This window comes from Hippopotamus amphibius, chromosome 1, assembly GCF_030028045.1.
Source record: "Hippopotamus amphibius kiboko isolate mHipAmp2 chromosome 1, mHipAmp2.hap2, whole genome shotgun sequence".
Classification (NCBI taxonomy): Eukaryota; Metazoa; Chordata; class Mammalia; order Artiodactyla; family Hippopotamidae; genus Hippopotamus; species Hippopotamus amphibius.
In genome coordinates, this window is record NC_080186.1 from 8,291,531 (window position 1) to 8,310,921 (window position 19,391).

The following is a 19,391-nucleotide window of genomic DNA, read 5'->3' on the forward strand; positions in this document are numbered from 1 at the left end:
TACAAATTTTTTAAAAACATTTCATTGAAGTAGAGTTGATTTACAATGTTGTGTTAATTTCTGCTGTACAGCAGTGATTCAGTTATATATATATATATATATTCTTTTTCATATTCTTTCCATTATGGTTTATCACAGGACATTGAATATAGTTCCCTGTGCTCTACAGTAGGACCTCATTTATCCATTCTATATATAATAGTTTGCATCTGTTAGTCCCAAACTCCCAATCCTTCTCTCCCCCACCTCTTTTCCCGCTTGGCAAACAAGTCTGTGAGTCTGTGTCTATTTTGTAGATAGGTTCATTTGTGTTGTATTTTATTTTGCTTTATTTTAAAAAAAGTTATTTAGTTACTTATTTTTGGCTGTGCCAGATCTTAGTTGCGGCACGCGGGAACTTCACTGAGGCATGTGGACTCAGTTGCGGCATGCAGGATCTAGTTCCCTGACCAGGGATGGAACCCGGGCGCCCTGCATTGGGAGCGTGGAGTCTTACCCACTGGACCACCAGGGAAATCCCTGTGTTGTATTTCAGATTCCACATATAAGTGACATCATATGGTATTTGTCTTTTTCTGACTTACTTCACTTAGTATAATCTCTTGGTCCATTTTACAAGTTCTTTTAATAGCTTTTATAATGATTCAGTATTTTTTACTGGGTAGCTGTGGCCCACAGGAATTTAGAAAAAGAAATTCAGTTCAACAACTAAAAACAGTATTCTTTGGAAGAACTCTGTAGGCATGCTTTCTCTTTAGAGGAATCTGTACCTAGTACTTGCCAGCTCCATTCAGGTTCTCTCCTCTCCATTATTGCAGCAGTTTTACTAGGCCTCGCAGCTTTTAATTTTCTTCCCACCTGTTTGATACCAGTGTCTCTCTTTTTTTTCCCTACTATTTTCTCATTTGTTTTTAAAAGACAATATTAGATGCCACATTGCCAGGATTAGATTCCATTGGTACATACAGGTATGTGATGTAGTATTTTTATTTTAAAATATATTTACAATGCAACAGATCATCTAATTTTGGTCTATTTAATGTGTGATAAAAATTTTAGATGGCAACTTTATCACATTCAAGAGAGTCCTGAGTTTTTCACACTCTTAGGTAGTACCTGAGCAATGCAGCACTGAAAACACTGGTCAGCTGGGCATTTTCATGTAGTTGTTTGTCTTGCTAGAACTTGTGTTTGTGTGATGCAAATTACAATTTTCTTCATCTCTCAACAATTTCTTAAATTTCTTACATATTTTCTTACCCCTGTTTGATACCGGTGTCTCTTAAAAACACTACTCAGATCCTGCTTCTCTGCTGTAAACTTTGCGTGGTTCCCTCCACGTTGTCCATAGCATCAGGTTCAAATTCCTGGCTGCTAAACTGTGAGGCAGGCCAGTCTGGCCTGGATCTACTTTCTAGCCTCCTTTTCATCCCTATTATTCTTTTTCCTATTATTCCTTTTATTTTCCACTGACCACTGAGCCAGACATGCTGAACTATGAGGTCCAAGTGTGTGAAACTGCTGTTTTACGTATAAAAAACAGCTGAATATCTGCAACCTAATATGGTTCAAATTAACACTTGCCATTCTTGCACAATATTGTGCTTTCATTCCTCTTTTCTGCTGAGGACGTCCTCACTTGCTTCATCTGACAAACTCCCATTCCTCCTTTAAGACCCTTTCTGTGCAGCCAGTGGAATCAGCACCTCGTGCCCTGCACGTGGCTCTCCTTGCCATGGAGCCGGGTGGCTTTATCAGCCTGCTCCTACGAGACGCTGGCTCTGCCTCATCTGGCCCAAGAACACACCGAGGAGAGGAGAGAGACCACGTCATGTAGATCCTTGTCCTGCGTAGTCCTGACGCTCAGTGTTAATGAATGTTGAAGGAATAACTGCTTCCTTTATGAACTAATAAGTAGGAATAAAAAGCCACTCGTACACGTTTTTAAAATTCTGATGTCATTTATTGGCACAAAATTATTCGGATACAACACGGTGTCTAGACATGGCTACACTTTATACTTTGTGCATTTAGTTTAATATTTCTTTTGCCCCTAATTCCCAACATGTACTAGACTTTCCCTCTCTGTGTCAGCACCTCCATGACAGCATTCCTGTATTCCAAGGCTTTGCTTGAAACAGTGTTCAGACCTCACTGAGAACATCCCAGTACCGTGCTGGGGAGGCTGGTGTGGGCCTCCTACTGTGCTGTGATCCCCTCTGTGCATCTGCTCAGCTGAGGCCGCCCAGTGATCTGAAGAGACTCCCCTCCGAGTGACTCGGGTCTTGGATTGAAGTGTGTACGTCGCCACATCGCAGGTGAGGCAGAAGACAGACCTTTCCCACCCATTTTAGCCCGTCCTGCAAAGGCTGTTGCTGCTGCCCATGGACCAGTGAGGTAATGAGATGGGCGAAGGTGGGGAAGTCAGCTTCTCCCGTTTCCTTACAGTCCGGAACCCTGATCCGTATCCTCCACGACCTGAGGCTCTGTGACTGCGCTGAGTTTGCTGTGTCCACGTTGAGAGGAACGACGAGGCCATTCTCCTGTCAGCAAATGCTTATTAGTTCTTTTGTGAGTAAATCAAAACCCGTATTTCTAAAGTTATGGATCTTCTGTTCCCCAAAATCGATGGCTTGACTTCTGGAGTCTTACTGTGTTTACTGTCCTGGGAACCAAATCAAGCCTTGTGTTTCTGACAATATGTTCTTCAACAGCAGCTAGAAAGTTGGTTCAAACCAACTTTTAATATACAGTAGTTCTTTTCATTTACATTTCAAAATATTTAACAGAGCTGAACTTTCTGACCATGGTTTCAGTTTAGTGGAGGCATATACCAAAGTACAAAAGCCTCAAGAGAAATGCCGTGGGCACGTCTGGGCCTCCAGTTACCAGAAAGGACACCTAAGAAGACAGAGAGAAAAGGAATATTTTAATAATTTGGGCTTCTTCAAAGCTTTACGCGGATACATTGAAAGTGGAAACAGCAAGGTCTGACAACCCCTGGGACATTCCTTGAGAGCTCCCACAACTAATTGTGCAGGACACGCTCATCATTTCCAGTCCAGGGCTGACGCCTGCGGCGGCCCCAGAAGGATGCCTCCCCGTCACCCTCTCTCTCAAGTTTCTACCTTCCAGCGTGCCTCAGGCGATTAATCAAAGCAGACTCCAGAGTGGTCCTTGAGCTTACAAGCCTGGATGGTAAGCTTGTCTTTCCACCTCCTTCTCTCTGTCTCTGCTCTGGCTGCTTCTCCTTTGTCCTTCCTATATCTCTGAACTGACAGCAAAAGTCCAAAAAGAACACTCCCCCTCAAAATAAGGGGGCCTCACCTATTCTTCCAAATGAATATAGAGTGTAATTTTAATTTATTTTGGCGTTTGCCTTCCAAATACATATCTATATTTCTCTATTTTCTCCTCTTTGGAACAATGAGCACACACGGCAAATACAAACATTAAAAAGAGATTTGAAACACGATTTCCCTTTATGGATACTGCCCCTGCCACGTCCCTGAACATTTTTTTGTGACTCTGGGTTTGGGGCACAGGGTGGGGTCCTGATTGCTTATCTGAAGAGAGGTGCTTTGACAAGCCGCTCACCAGCCGATGTAGCACTGGCAGAGGTTTTCATGGGATGTTGCTTGTTTGATGAGCAGCTCAACTTGTGTTGGGACATCCAAGGTTTCATCATGAGAGAAGTCCCGACCTAGGACACGAGAAACAAAAGCATCCAGTCTGCCCCCTGCGGTTAACTCTCTGCAGCCCAATCAGTCCCTCCTTATACATGAAGATGAAGGCTGGACAATAGCTGGATTTTAAATTCACCTCCACGTGACTTAGATAAACACCAGTCTCCTCCTAATACATGCCTGGCTCTTGGTTTACAGAAGGTAAAGTCCTACCGTCGGCTGAGTTCAGGGTGGTGAGACCTGGCCGATGGGCTTGTGAAGATTGCTTCCTCTATTCCATAATCATCGAGCGGGGCAAGTGGCCGAGGAACCCGGGTCTTTTCAATCCTTCTAGCTTCCCCTTCGAGCCTTTCCTCCTGCAGGGCCGCCTGCTTTCTTCACACACTCATAATCTGCCGCCTCACTCAGGCACTCGGCGCTGCCCGGCTGGCCTGTGCTACTCCTCTGACAACGTGCCTTCCCACCTCCGCAAAGGCCACCTCGAGTCCTCTACTCTCCTCGAATATCCAAACCGCTCCTCTGGCTCCTCACCTGCAGCGGGTGCCCTCGTCTCCTCCTCTACGAGTTAACGGACTCACTTAACACACCGTTTGGAGCCCTGATGTGTCGGGCAGCGATCGAGGTACTGGCTCCTTCTTCTTCCTTCCCATTACCCCAGAGAGCTGTCCCTCCTCCCATGGAAGGCCAAGTTCACCTGCACTTTGATCTACCACTTCCTGCTTTCTTGGGAGTCTTACAATATTGACCATACTGCCTCTCACTCATGTCTGCAAACTCTCCCTCTTATGTTCTCACTTTTTTGTAAACATGTTCCTCTCCTATTGAAGGGAAAAAAGCCTCTCATCCAACTGCTCCTTCTCCGGCTTCGTCATCTCTCCTCCCTGCACAGCCAAACTCTGTGAGAGTTCTGAAACTTTTCTCCGTTCCCTCAGTACTCTCTCTCACTTCCCATTCTCTTCACTTGTTTTAGTCTGGCTGTCAGGCTCATTAGCGCTCTCAGAAGGTCACCAAAGACTGAGAGCCACCCTTGAGCCCCCCCACCCCTCATGCCCCATCATCAATCCTTTGGCTTTTACCTTCTGAACGGCTCCTGAATCCACCTCCGCTGCCACCTTTGTCCGATCAACTGTCAAGCCTGCATGGCTGCTTGACAGCTGCTTCCTCCCCTCTAGCCCCTGCTCCACCCGCTCCTAGAGCAGGCAGGATTTCACAATGCAAACTTGCCCAGCACCGCCCCCCTCCCCCCCCCCAAAACCCTTTAGTGGCTTCCCACTGCCCACAAGACACAGGATAAAAATAAAAAGTCCTGCAGATCTGGCCCTGGCCCACTCAGAGTCAGAACATTTTGTCCTGTGCTCCTGCCACGTTTCTCTGGGGCAGTCAAGACTTGACAGGCTTTCTGACCTTTCTTCTTGCTATATTCCCTCCTACCACCGGGCCTTTGCACATGCTGTTTCCTTAACTCGGAACAATCTGCCCTAATCAACTCCTCTTTCAGATTTTAAGCTCATGGGTAGTTTGCTGAGGGAAGCTTTTCCTGAACTTAAATTCCCTGTTATTGGCATCACAGCCCCAGACTCTCTCTTCCACTCACAACAGTTTTCCTCTCTAGATTCTAAGCCTCACGAAGGCAGGGAAGCTGCCTTTTTTACCAACACTGTTTCTTCAGCATCTAGCACTTGTAGGTGCTCAATAAATCAACATGCCTTGATGACAGAGCTTATGTGCCAGGCCCTATGCTCAGTGCTGGGCCTCCCACGTCTCAGTTCATCCTCAGCGCCTTCTGAGTGAGGCTTCTTGTCTTCCAGCCAGAGGAAGAGACAGAGGCCTGGGGGCCACATGGGAAGTGGTGGAGCTGGGGTCTTTGGCCTCCCTGCCTCCCACCCCCATGTCACACCTCGTCAGTGTGACATGTCTTCTGTTCAAAAGTACACATTTCTGCCTTTCCATGCTCTCCACTCCGCAACAGCTATCTGAGTACAGATGGGCAACAAACTAGTGGTCAGATCTGCTCTCAGATCAAGGCCACGATAATAAAAAAGTTTGTCCTAAATTTGGCTGACTTGGGACCCAACAGAACTTTACTGTTAAACTTCACAGTTAAAATGAGATTAGCAACATTACTTAAAGGAAGTTTTCTGGTCATTAGAGACTCAGAGAGGGTCCTTAACTGATGGCCTCAGGGACACTCCAGTTAGCAGCACAGGGTCAAAGTTTAGGCACCAACACCACTGGAAACCAGGCCGACCACCCACTCAAAGAGATTTTATGTTCCTTTTAAGTAAACACATATGCACATACTCACCAGTGAGCTTATCTCGAACCCTGTTAATAATTTGAATAGCTTTCTTATTTAGGGCCTCTGGTTTCACCAAACCGTCTCCAACTGGAAAACACAAAAGTAGAAATAACAGTAAGAGTGGATCATCACAACAGGGTCAGTGAACGCCCCTGTTTTTCTCAAATATTCACTTTTGTAAGTGTTGAGTAATTCTTCCTCTTTGTCTATCTTTGTCCTCAGAATATAATGAGAAATTCACAGGATCTTTTCTGCTCAAAGGCAGTTTTGTTGTTTCCTCTTACTGACCCTCCTCATGGTTCACACAGCTGCTATTTTCTTAATGAGCTAGTCACTGGTGCAATTCCTCAGAGGCTGGACTTACTGAAAGAATGAATAGATTCTGGCACTGTGGTCCCCGTTTTCTTATGCGCTGGTTCCCCAAGTTCCACACCATCCAAAATTTCTAGGAGAAAAAAAATCAGCAGAAAATTCAACCACCAAGAAGCCACTATTTCAAGGTGTTAGCTTTAATTCTTCATGTACTATATTCCCTTTAACACCTGCCCTACCTATCTCAGAGGGGCAAGGAGAAAGGAAGCGTTATGTTACTTTTTATGTATTTAAAAGTTTTTATGGAGTTCCCAGGTGGTTGAGTGCTTAGGATTCGGTGCCTTCACCATCCAGGGAACTGAGATCCCACAAGCTATGTGGTGCAGCCAAAAAGAAAAAAAAAAAAGAAGTTTTAAAATCTGCAAAGCATAAATTTGCAAATACACAGCATTAATAAAATGTTCTGACATACAGAATAGCATCACAAGTCAAAGATCTGGTAACAAGATCTGTCTGTTTGGATAAAATCTGGTAATAACATACAGAAAACTAGCTTTCAAAGGGTCACACACATGACTGAAATGTTATTCCTTGGAGAAATGTATAGATCAGTTCCAGGGAGCAAAAGTCTACAGGCTTTAGGGTCACCCTCCACTGACTGTGGGCTTCAGGAGAGGAGTCTAGAATCAGAAATACGAAGTTATTTACACATTGCCCTTGGACACCGCAGGCCTTCAAACTGAAGCTAGTGATAATAATACTTTTATTAATGAGTCCCTGGAACTTAACTTTTAAGCCCCATAAAAACAACCAGGTCCACCACCCTCCGGTGCCACCAGAACAGGCAGTCCTGATTGCCCTCTGCACATCATAGGCCGCACATGGGCGTCACCCAATAACATATTAATGAGGTGGACCCAGAGAGTTAGACCAGTAAGGACCACATACTTTGGGTGAGGCCAGGTGATTCAGGTATTCACTCATCCTAACACGGGGTCCAGGGTAGAGTGCAAGCTATTCACAGACGACAGCAATCCAGGATCCCAGTTTCCTGCCGAGAACACTCTCTTCCTTTCTACTTATCCAGATTCCCTCCATCCAGCAAGGCTCAGCTTACATTCCACCAGCCCACAAGCTCCCTTAACCACTGCAGTTTAGAGTGACACCTCCTTCCTAAGCCCCACCACTCCTCTGTTCCCAACCGAACCATGTGGTACCTGACTACACTGTGCTGTGCACTGTTCTCTTTTTATTACTTCATATATATTATGGGCAATTCCATAATGGGACTGTGCGCTTCTTCAGGGCAATCTCGGTATGTTACATTCTTTTTGTACCTCTAAACACTATTTGGCTTAGCTAAGTAACTAGCTGCAAATGTTCTGTACGTATCTGTAGAGACTATTTTATATACCCTAACTGTATTTCTCAAAGGGTGACTGTGTAGGGTGTAGATGTAGGGGTCAAAGGGTTGGGCTGGAGGTAGGGGGCAAAGGGGAAGGGTAAACAAAGTTAAACAGCTTTACTTGAAGACGTCTGAGGGACTTCCTAGGTGGCGCAGTGGTTAAGAATCTGCCTGCCAGTGCAGGGGACACTGGTTTGAGCCCTGCTCCAGGAAGATCCCACATGCCACGGAGCAGATAAGCCTGTGTGCCACAACTATTGAGCCTGCACGCTAGAGCCCATGAGCCACAACTATTGAGACTGTGTGCCACAACTGCTGAAGCCCACACACCTAGAGCCCATGCTCCACAACAAGAGAAGCCACTGCAATGAGGAGCCCGTGCACCACAATCAAGAGTAGCCCCCACTCAGCACAACTAGAGAAAGCCAGTGTGCAGCAACACCCAATGTAGCCAATAAATAAATAAATAAATTTATAAAGAAAAAGAAAAAAGGAAAAACCCAACTGCCACTTTAAAAAAAAAACAAAAATGATGTCTGAGAGCATTTACTACACAGACTCTGTTCTGGCTCTTGGAAGGGCATTATCTTCTTGGAACCCTGTTCTGTGGACCACATTCTTGGAAACAATGTTTCATGTGGTTTCCTAGCTCCTCAGGCAACAGTGTGAGTACATTTCTACTGCTTCCATCTTCCCATTTCTGAGCTATTAACAAAGCTTTAGGCTTAAGGTAATATAGCCAATAATTATCCCAACCCAGATACCATTAAAGGGCATGCTAAACACTGGCTAATATTCAGACATACTTTCAACTGTGTTTTTACAGATAAAGATTGGATAGTTTGATCAAAATTTCTGAGCTTTAGGTACCCACTCCTTCCTGAGAGGCATTAAATAAAAAACACATTAGGTGCTTACTATTTTAAGTCATGCTTCCTAAAGGCAGTGACAAAGCTCACCCTGTTCTAGAAACACTCTGGACAAAAAAGGACAGAATCTGCAACCCCGCAAAGGATGTACCCACCTACTGACTGGCCAGCAGAGTAGGAATCTGTCCTTGTTCGTGATCGCTTGTTGCCTTTGGTATTTGCTAGGGAAAGAAACAAAGGGAGGATTAAAAAGTGCTTCAAACTTTGACTTGAAAAAAAATTGATTGATATATTTTCTTATAATCATAAAAACATAACTTTCCCTAAAGCTATAACCCCTCAGAGAGAACCAAAGACGTATTGCTCAGGAGTAAAAGGGTAGATGTTAGCACAGGTATCCAATCCCGAGGGACACTTTATGTGGCTGAGCTGGATTCAGACAATGTAAGTAAACTGGATAGCAAGGTGAAAGTATGACAATCACAGTGGAGAAGATGCCTCTTATCAGTAAACACCTCCTAAGGAGGTAAGAAAAAAGAACAGACAGATGTTGCTGAGATATCACAACTGTTTGCATCTCCTGTCAAAATTCCATCTACTACTCAACATGAAACCTAAACAAAAATCACTAGAGTACTTAATTTACTTTGAAAAATATTTTAATTAGTATCTAAACTGATGACTGGAGTTTTCTGTCTTAGTTAATAAAAATACTTGAAATTCATTTCCAGCCACCAGAGCTGCTTTGTGAAAACATAATGCAGTAGCCTAGTACTGTGCCTTGGGCTCTGTGCTTGAAGGGGAACAGGATTGTGAAATGGAATGCGTCAGATACTCCCACTCTGGGAGGGTGTGGACTACAGTTCCCAAGCGCTTGCTAAGACTCACTGTCCATCAGCCTCCAGTTCAGCAAGGGGTCGTAGACAAAGGCTTCCAGCACAGCCATGACGCTGTCCTTGTGCTCCCGAAGCACTTCCATCACCGTGTGGCACGTGATTCTGTAGTTGCCATCCAGACCCGTGACCTGCAGACGGGCCAGAGCCATTCACCACAGAAGTCACCGACACTGGCCCCTGAAGGCCTTATAACCAAAAGTCAGGCAGTCAAGAGGGCATGTCACCCGCAAACTTAGGAAGACGACAGAGCCCATTACTGATGGGCCAGGCTGGGAATATCTTCAGAGCAAAGGTCAGGACTGTGATTCATATGAAACAAGGTCTGGAGTAAAGGCTGGTTAAGACTGTCAAAGATTGATCCTTTCTAACACAATGGAAAATACCAGAAAACAACTACAGAATAACCCGGGCATTTGGGGAACTGGAGAGCTAAGAAGGAAGGAAGTCTGTCCTCAGAGAGGGTCGGGACTGTGTTGGTCCCACTTCAAATCAGCTCATTACCAACCTCCACTCACCTCCATAGCATTGGTCAACATTCTCGTTAGCCTAAATGGAATTTTCTCTGGGAATTTCTCCCTGGTCATAGCAACCTAAGGGTAAAAAAGGGAAAAGCCAAGTCCACTGGTTAGACTATTTCCCTCAGCTGAAGCCAGGTGCAGGCAGGTGGCTTTCCTTTGCAACACCAGCACTGACTTTACAATTAGAGCACAGAAAGGAAGCAGCTTGAGTTTAGTGACAGGACTTATGACAGGACTTGTCACTGGGACTGAAAAGACAACTAAAAATAAACAAGAGAGCATGGGGTGGGGTGGTTGGGGGGAGGGTGGAGGGGGAGGGGAGAGAGAGAAAGAAAAAAAAGAAAAAGAAAAGTGTGTGTCACACCCAGGCCTTTGACCAGCAGGCTGTGTTGAGGATGAGGGATTCCTCTACTTAAAGAGGGTGTGTGGGGATTTCCCTGGTGGTCCAGTGGTTAAGACTTCACCTTCCAATGCAGGGAGTTTCAGGTTTGATCTCTGGTTGGGGAGCTAAGATCCCACATGCCTCTTGGCCAAAAAACCAAAACATAAAAAAAAAACCTAGAAGCAATACTGTACCAAAGTCAATAAAGACTTTAAACATGGTCCTCATTAAAAAAAAAACCCCAAAACAAAACAAAAATCCAAAAAAATAAAAAAAAAAGAAAAAGAAAAAGAGGGTGTGTGAACAGTGATGCACCTCTCCCACCCCGAGTCCAATTATAGCAAGTATCAAAGAGCGTGGATTTCATTCATTAGACTGATTTTCTATCACGTTGACAGGAGAGGCGGGGGTGATGATACTGCATTTTGGGCTTCAGTTTGCCTAAGTGGTTGGAGGCGGGTGGAAAGTGGTTATCTGGGAAAGAGAGGTTACATGGTGATCTGGAGCGTGTGTTTACCTCAAAGCAGTCCCCAAAGTCAATGTGCAGGATCTTCCCGCTCAGCCGGTCCAGCATCAGGTTGGATGGGTGTCTTTGAGAAACAGAAGAGAGACCAGGAGGGGTCAGGAGAGCAGCACAGCTGAACAAATCCCCACGTCTGTGAGACACTAGGCCAGGGATTGGCAAACTACAGCCCTCAGGCCAAATCTAGCAGCTCCCCTCCAACATTTGCAGATACAGTTTTACTGGAACAGAGCTGCATTCATTTGTTTATATATTGTTTCAGGCTGCTTTTCTGCTGCAGCAGCAGAGATGAGTAGTTGGGACGGAGATCATATGGCCAGTGAAGCCTAAAACTTTTCATTATCTGGCCCTTTTCAGAAAAAGTTTGCCGACCCTGCTCTAGGGCTCAAATGAGAATTTATACTGTGTGAATCACAAGTAGCCCCATGATACCAAGACAATTTGCTTTCCCGAGGTCTTTGGTCATAGGATAAAAGGTTTCTGGCAGTGCTGGCATCTCAGAGTGACAAGGCTCTATCTTCGCTACTCGGCACCCATCATAGGGTCTCATCTCCCTGAGCCCCTGAGCCGAACCAGGCAGGATCATCTGGCTTTTGTCAACAGGTATTCTACTTAGTTTTTTTTTTTTTTTTTTGGCTGCACTGGGTAGCATATGGGACCAAACCTGTGCCCCCGCATTAGGAGTGCAGAGTCTTAACCACTGGACCACCTGGGAAGTCCCTCTACTAAGTTTTTTAAAAACAGGAATTTATTATTTCTGTGGGATAAAATTTTTTCACTCTCAAATAATTGCATGAGACATGATCCCAGGAGAAGAATAGTAGACATCAGAATACTAGTTTTTTTTTTTTTTGGTTTTGTTTTGTTTTAAATTTCTGAACATTCCTAAACTACTTTTTCAGTCAGTACATTTAGATGAAATTTATTATGTAGAAATGTCAGAAGGATCTACTTTGGTTGGTTTCAATTACAGAAATAGAGTTATTTATCTCAGCATGGTGGTGACTGATAAATGTTTATTGAATCAATAAAATCAACTGGTTTTAATACAATAAACCAACCTATGGCGAAAGCAGTACCCTTGAACTATGGTTTTTCTTCTCTGGTTTGAGGTGTTGTTCTGTTGGCATGAACAATAAATAAGGGACTAATCAGGCTGACGTGGCAAAACACACCTGAAGTGCAAAATACAAATATTTACTAAATGGTCCTAAATCTCACGGGAAAACAGAATGAAGCCATTCAAGAAAATTACAATGGAGAAAGTAGACTCAAAGAAACAAATTCACTCACCTATCACCCAGGCCCAAAATATACCCAACCATGGACATGACCGCTAAAGACCGAGTATAATTGGTTCTTCGATCAAACCACACCTAGAACAGAGGAGCACACGTCAACCGAGGCTCTGGAAACGAACTGGTTTCTACGTAATTAAACCCCAATCAGTTGTTTGCTTAGAATCCATCAATAACCAGTTAGGATGTATAAGGGAACAAAAGTCACATTCATAATTACAAAAATAATAAACTATGCTCAGAATAAACTTAATTAGAAATGTGCAGAACTTAGATGAAAAAATTAAACTGCTTAAAAATATAAAGACTTGAGTACAGGAAAATATCCATTTAAGGATATCCACTTAAGATTGAAAAGATGTTTAACACCCTCCCAGAGTATTTAATACATGTAATGTAATTTCAATAAAAATTCAGTGGTACTTCTTTGGGGACCCTGATAAAGTGATCTCAAAATTTACCTGGAAAAAAGTTATATGTAATTAGCCAATGAGAAGAGACGTGTATTAACAGTGGGATATTTGAGGAGAAACAGGCAGAAAAATCAATGAAATAGAAATTCTAGAAAGAAATCCAAGGGCACATAAAAATTTAGTATATAATAAAAATTGACTCTTCTAAACAGTGATGAAAGGATGGATTATTTGGTAATACTAAAATTTTGGTTAATCATCTTAAAAAAAATAAAATTTATGCCCTAACTTTAAATTCCAACTTGGGTTAAGGATTTAAATGTAAAAACAAATCTTATAATTAGTATAAGAAAATATATGTAAAAAGATATGTAATCTTGAGGTGGAGAGAGACTTTCTAAATATAAAGCCAAAGGTAGAAAATTTAAAGAAAAGGATTAAAAATCTATTAACTTCTAACATTTAAAAATGTACATCAAACCCAAAACAAAACAAAAATTTCAAAGCAAGAAACATACTATTAACAAAATTGAAACACCAAATAAATAGAAAATTCATAATCTATATGAAAAAGATTTAACAGCCTTAATAAAATCCTATCGTAAGCCACGGTTGACACTTGAAACTACTAACTTCTGCTAGACTGTGTGGCCCACCCATTCAGCTTCTGCTCTAAGAGACGGCACCTCATCCACAGCTGCTCATTGCAGAGATGTGGCCACCGGGTGCGCACAACCACACGAGAAAGCCAAAGGGCAGCGGCGCGAGCCGGCGGGAGTGGGTGGGTGCCATACCTCGGAACTGGGGCTCTTGAGCCACAGCAGCTTGGCCAGGTCGTCCCCGGCCGTATTGTTGACAGCGTGCTCAAACACCTCCACCTTCTGCATCAGAGTCAGGTGGTCGTAGTCCGGAGCCATCTGCACGGGACACAAGCCTTGTGAGGGAGTTGCCCGGGGCAGGCCGTCCGCACACGGGGAGAAGTGAGGCTCTGCGGCCTGGCAGAGCTGGGTTCTGGCATCACCACTGCTGCCATGAGGAGAAGGGAAACAAAGAAAAGCAGCGGCCACTCTAACTGCAGGAAGCACCAGGGCACAAGAGTAAGACGAGCCTTGGCTCAGCACCAGCCTGCTGGTGTGAACGCAAGCACCGGAAGCTTCAAGGTTTGGGTGACAAACAAGTCTTGTTCTTCTCACTCACACACCGACTGGACAGTACCTCCCCCTACGGCCAGTCAGCGCTCTGTACACATTATCAGTGCTCAGCAGACATGTGCTGCCTGACAAACAATCCTGTCTGGTCTCACGGAGGGTGACGGACACCTAATTTCTGGGCTTTAGGGTCCTCTGTTTCTTAGAGAAGGTTATCTGCTTAAGGACTCACGTCATTAATCCTTCATCAATAGCTGATTTTCCAGTGATGGACATGTACAGGAGAATGAGAAAAGCAGCTTTGTACAGATTCCCTGACTTGTGAGACGTTAAAGGGTCAGCCCAGCAGCCTGGCCATGTACCCACAGCCTGGCCACGTACCCGCAGCTTGGCCACGTACCCGCAGCCTCGCCACGTACCCGCAGCATGATGCGGTGCTCGATGTTGAGAAGGATCTTCTTTTTCTCCCTGTAGTCCCGGATGAGGGCGTGCAGCGTGTCACAGTGGGGCACCCAACCAATGAGGCCCGAGTTGGTTGACAAAGGAATGACAGCGTATCTCTGGATGCTAAAACCCACAAGGAAGCAGGGTCATGGAGCAGAAAACAGAGTAGACCTCTGATCCACTCACGGCACACGCAAACTGGTTTTAATGAACCCGCCAGCACAGGGCTGTGTGATGAGGGACATTTTGTAAAGGATAGAGCATCACACAGAGTCAGGGGGCTGATGGTACCAAAGTGCCATCAGCCTTCCCAACCTGCCTAACAAACTCACTGCTTGGGGGGAACAATCCCGTGATTATTTCTAAGCCTAAAATAACCTCCCCACTTAACATCTATGTTCTTAGCAGAAAGACGAGTAAGAGAAGACTGAGAACAGGAAGGGCTTGCCGGGGCTGTCATCCCATAAAGGGTAGAACACACCACACTTGTGGAATCTCCAGTCTAAAGGCCACGAAGGCTTCCTTTCTGAATCCTTTGGAGGTTATCAAAGGCATTTCCCCTGAGGATACTCTAAAAACAAGGAGAATTTTTCTCTTTGACACCTTGGCTACTGATGACCTCCTGTCAGGTACATATTTATTTGTCAAAGGTACGTGACTATCTGGATAGCTGTGAGAAATAACTAGAAGATTTCTCAAATCAGTGCCGTTTTCACGGCATCCTGAATACCTGAGGTTTTTCCGAAGAGACGTTGGGTCATTGGCCAGAAGGGTGTTGACCAGGCCGAAGAGCTGCATCACTCGCTCGTCCTGCCGCAGGTCTTCATGGCCCTTCAGGAGGAAGACAAACTCGTGCCCATTGCTGCCTGTAAGGAATGGGGGGAGCAGTCAGCGAGGATCAGAGCGTCTCAACCCTGTTGGCCGGTGGGCCACCACTGCACTCACAGGTCTGTGGACATATACCGTACCCAGTCACACTGTCCCTGTAAACAAGAAACACTCCCTAGAGTGGATGAAAAGAACGGCCCTCCTTTTGATGGTTCCCCAATGACGCTGTTCAAATCAACAGTAAGTAAAATTTTTAAAAAGCTCTATCTTCGAGGGCCAGGAACAAGTCAGCACAGAAATGGTACATGTCCCCTCCCCAACCCCCCCCCCCCCCCGCCCTGCTCTGATCCGAGAAGCCTGACCCCTAGAGACTGCACCCCTTGGGCTCCCCTGTGTGCTCGGCCAGTGGGGGCACTGGAAGGAGGTCAGAGGGTGGGAAAAGGCGAGGTCAGGGTATTTGCCCCTGACAAGTGACCAGGCTACGATTCTAGAAGTAGCTCCCTCCCTCTGTCTGGGCCATGGCTTTCTGGGGGTCGGCCTCTCCTTCCAGGTTACAGCCCTTGCCGGGCTCTGTGCCCTCTCCAGGCTGGAGGGTGGGGGTGAGTCATAACTTGGCACTACTGGCTCTCTCAACTCAGCCACACCTCCGAGAACAGTCCTTGGGTGAAGTCTCTTTAATCGGATGCTGCTGAGAGCTGACTGACACACGTGTGAGGATTAGAAAGGCCACCCCACCTAGAGACAATCACCTGTAGACCACCGTTCGCTGGTGCTGGTGAACAATCACTGTTTAAGAAGACATGAGCACTGTTAAAGGTAAGAGAACCCGGAGTGCCAGCAGAGCACTCAGGCCTCCCGAACCACCCTCCGCGGTAACAAACCTCACTGTCAGAACTGAGTCCTACTTCAGGCCACTCACCCTACATGGCATTTCCCACTAAGAGAGAACGGGAGAGTAAACAAGGACACTCAATCCCGGTGCCCTTCCTTTGACATGGCCTGTCCCCTGCATCTGGGGCCTCTCTCCTGCCTCATCGGTTCCCGACAGGTGCCCGCCCGCCCATCCTCCACGATGCAGGCCTTCACAGCTCCCTTCTGCCTATTCTGGGGCAGGGCCGTTATGCTTCACTTAAGGAAGCACAACTGTATGAATCAACTAGGAGGCCCAGGGAGGATGCAGTGAGGAGAAACCCATTTTTCCTCTACTCGGCTCTCAACAAAAGGAAGAGAGATTAGTAGTATGGACAGCAAGCAGTCGTTTCAGGAAGGGGAGGCGTCCGCCAGGGTGGGAGGGAGACAGGCGCCAGAACCGCGGCACGGTCCTTACCCATAAGCGTCAACTTCCGGGGCCTCTGCTTGGATGTGATGACCTGCAGAGACGGCGCGATGGACTGGATGCGAATGATCGGCTGGTTGGGGTCATATGTTCCCGGCACAGCCAATTCCAGGTCCCGGCACATCAGAAGTTTTGGGGACACATACTGCAGTTCCAAGGATGTGAGCTGGGAATAATTACCACAGGGTTTAGTTTTCTGCCTCCAGGGAGGAATTTAAATGCCATTTAAGTATCTTTCAATGGGTTGCTAATAGCGATGTCTTGTCCCGAAGTCTGCAGGGAGAAGGGGAACCGGGCGCTGGGGGGTTAGTGTTAGACTGGTCACAGGCAGTAAAACAGAAAGGACTATACTGACCACGAGCCCCGCTAGAAGCTCAAGATCCTACCTGCGGCAGCTGCTTTGAGATTCGTCTGAACACGTGGTAGTAGAGGTCCCAGGCTTGGGTGAGGTCCTTGACATTCCCTGATTTCATGTACTTCCTGCACCACTCTTGGGCCTCCATTAAATCTCGACCATACGCCTGGGGGGCAACGCAGGGGAGATCTGCAAGTTGTCATTTTGTGTTGACTGAGCCACAAGGCTAGGCCCCCAAGCAGACAGCAGAGCTCCTGGGGCCGGAAAGCTCTGGCCTGGATCGCTGGGCAGGGAAGCTCGGCAGTATTTCAGCTCCTGAGTCCCACCCTCAGGATGGCTGCTCAGGTAGAGTAAGGTTGGAAGCAAGACGAGATGGCCTTGTGAGGAGTCTCACAGCCTTCCAGTTTAAGTTTCGGGAGGGTTCTTATAACTTAGTGACACATTTCTGGTGTTTTATATCCTATGACCTCCCTCCATCAGAATACATTTTATTCAAGTCAGTAGAAAGGTTAGAGGGAAAGGATTCTGCAGAAGGCTTCGGGGTCCCGTCAGTTCATGCTTTTTTATTCCATACCTGGTTAAAGGACGTTTCCTTCAGAGTCTGGGGTCCCCGCTCCATCATGGCATGCAGGGGCTCCAGCACCTCGAACATGCCTTTCACATTCCTCTCCCCAAAGTACAAGCGAGATGCTTCTTCCAGGCCTTCATGCCACATCTCGTGCCAGAGGATGGCCACTCGGATCAGCTCCTCACTCACCTGGATCAGAAAGGGGAGGAGGGAAGAACCGAGGATAAGCTAAGCTCAGAAAAGCCTGTCTCGGAGAAACAGCAGGCACTCCTTCCGGCAGCCAGAGGGAGTACGCAGCCCGGTCATGAGGAAGAACGACAACCTCACTCAAGACCTCTGCTCGGTGGCCAGAGGCCGTGAAACCCGCCGCCCTGACTCACCATCATGGCCTGCTGCACCAAGGTGTTACTGTGCTCGCACATGTTCTTCAGAATCTTGTTGGCCGCGTTGTGACGGGCTGTGGTGGTAGACTTAGAAGCCACTGTCAGCGGGTAGATGAGGGCCTGAAGCAAATACAGAAGGAACGTTTGCAAACTCGTGTGAAAGGAGGATGACAAGAGTATGACCCTGACACTCCTCCGACTACCAGGCCGAGGCTATACGACTTGGCGGGAATTCTTTCTTTTCCAGGCGGCCCCTGGGCCCCGGAGCCTGCCGGCTGGGCAGACCCTCCCGGGGGCATGACAGGACGCTTGGCTCCCAGTTGCACTCGTGTCTCTAGAGCAGCTTTAGGAAAGGCTGACCACCAAATCACAAGGTCAGCAGTTAAAAGAGAAACCGCCCCGGGTTGCCACGTACCTGGGGGTGGTACCGACCAATGTCTGTGAGAAGCTGGTGAATGAGACGTCCCACCAAGGGCCTCGGCGTGTCAATTCTCGCAATGAGCTGAGGTATCACCTGATATTCAGAAAGACACAGTATGTGGCACACGAGAGGTGAAAACACCACCAGTTATTCTTCCGAGCCACGAACAGCTCTTGTAACCTGTTTGGTAGACGCTGTTGGGCTTGGAAATGGTTCATTCTTTTCAGTCTCTAAAAGGAACTGAAGAAAATGTGAAGTCTTGATCTTGGGGTCGATCCCTACTTTCTCACCACTGTACAGCACATGCTTCCTTGCTACTTCCAACAGCGCACGATTCCAAGAGGAGACAGACGAGGAGCGGTATCTGACCCATCCTCAGCTATAACCAAGTGTCCTCACCTGTAACCAAGTACCCCTACCTGTAACCAAGTGTCCTCACCTGTAACCGAGTACTCCTACCTGGAACCAAGTGTCCTCACCTGGAACCAAGTGTCCTCACCTAGAACCAAGTACCCCTCCCTGTAACCAAATACTTCTACCTGTAACCAAGTGTCCTCACCTGTAACCAAGTACTCCACCTGTAACCAAGTGTCCTCACCTATAACCAAGTATCCCACCTGTAACCAAGTGTCCTCAGCTGTAACCAAGTCCCCTACCTGTAACCAAGTGTCCTCACCTGGAACCAAGTGTCCTTACCTGGAACCAAGTGTCCTCACCTGGAACCAAGTAGCATCACCTGTAACCAAGTGTCCTCACCTGTAACCAAGTGTCAATCTGGATTGCTTTCACCCCTTCCACTAAGGCTTCGTTTACATCTGGCCAGTGACCATAATCAAACCATAAGGTGAGGACTCTGGAAAAGAAAAAGTAAAAGTAGGGGAAAATTTAATTTACCAGCTTTTGTCTGTTTTTTCATCTTTAAGACTCTAGAGAAGAGAAGAACTGGCAAGGTCCCAAATCAGTGGCTTTCCAATGTGTTTGGTTTCAGGACCACTTGGGAGCGGGTGGGTGGGGATGGCCAGCAGTGCTCGACTGAACACAGGAAGGTCATCTCAAGTGAATGATTATTTCGTTCCAGATAACACAGAGGAATCACCATGGCATTAGCTCATAAATCTAATAGATGAGCCCACGGATGAGGTTTGCATATGTAGAAAGAGTTGCCTGTAGCACAGCAGCAACCCGGAAACCTGGCACTTAGCCAGTGGAGACCCCCAGACGCGGGAGGGCTGGTCAACTAGAGTATCTGGACTGGCTGGCCTGTGCCTTTTGTTTAGGCCTCTCAGAGTCGCCTCCAAAAGCTGAAG

The 19,391-nt window shown here is 46.4% G+C and overlaps 1 protein-coding gene across 2 annotated transcripts in view; it reads right to left on the minus strand.

Moving 5' to 3' along the window:
- Positions 1-1,940: 1,940 nt before the first annotated feature.
- MTOR (mechanistic target of rapamycin kinase) overlaps positions 1,941-19,391 on the minus strand; it is a 119,298-nt gene continuing 101,847 nt past the window's right edge. For both annotated transcript variants that reach the window (XM_057696302.1, XM_057696292.1), the window contains 18 exons: positions 18,841-18,937; positions 18,079-18,177; positions 17,661-17,783; positions 17,287-17,469; positions 16,744-16,878; positions 16,349-16,523; positions 14,924-15,059; positions 14,169-14,316; positions 13,396-13,518; positions 12,184-12,266; positions 10,885-10,957; positions 9,983-10,057; positions 9,460-9,595; positions 8,727-8,792; positions 6,350-6,430; positions 5,992-6,072; positions 3,598-3,703; positions 1,941-2,901 (listed from right to left, as the gene is read on the minus strand). In XM_057696302.1, coding sequence (XP_057552285.1) covers positions 2,886-2,901; positions 3,598-3,703; positions 5,992-6,072; positions 6,350-6,430; positions 8,727-8,792; positions 9,460-9,595; positions 9,983-10,057; positions 10,885-10,957; positions 12,184-12,266; positions 13,396-13,518; positions 14,169-14,316; positions 14,924-15,059; positions 16,349-16,523; positions 16,744-16,878; positions 17,287-17,469; positions 17,661-17,783; positions 18,079-18,177; positions 18,841-18,937 — 1,936 coding nt within the window. In that variant the 3' untranslated portion in view covers positions 1,941-2,885. The remainder of the gene's footprint in view (positions 2,902-3,597; positions 3,704-5,991; positions 6,073-6,349; positions 6,431-8,726; positions 8,793-9,459; positions 9,596-9,982; positions 10,058-10,884; positions 10,958-12,183; positions 12,267-13,395; positions 13,519-14,168; positions 14,317-14,923; positions 15,060-16,348; positions 16,524-16,743; positions 16,879-17,286; positions 17,470-17,660; positions 17,784-18,078; positions 18,178-18,840; positions 18,938-19,391) is intronic.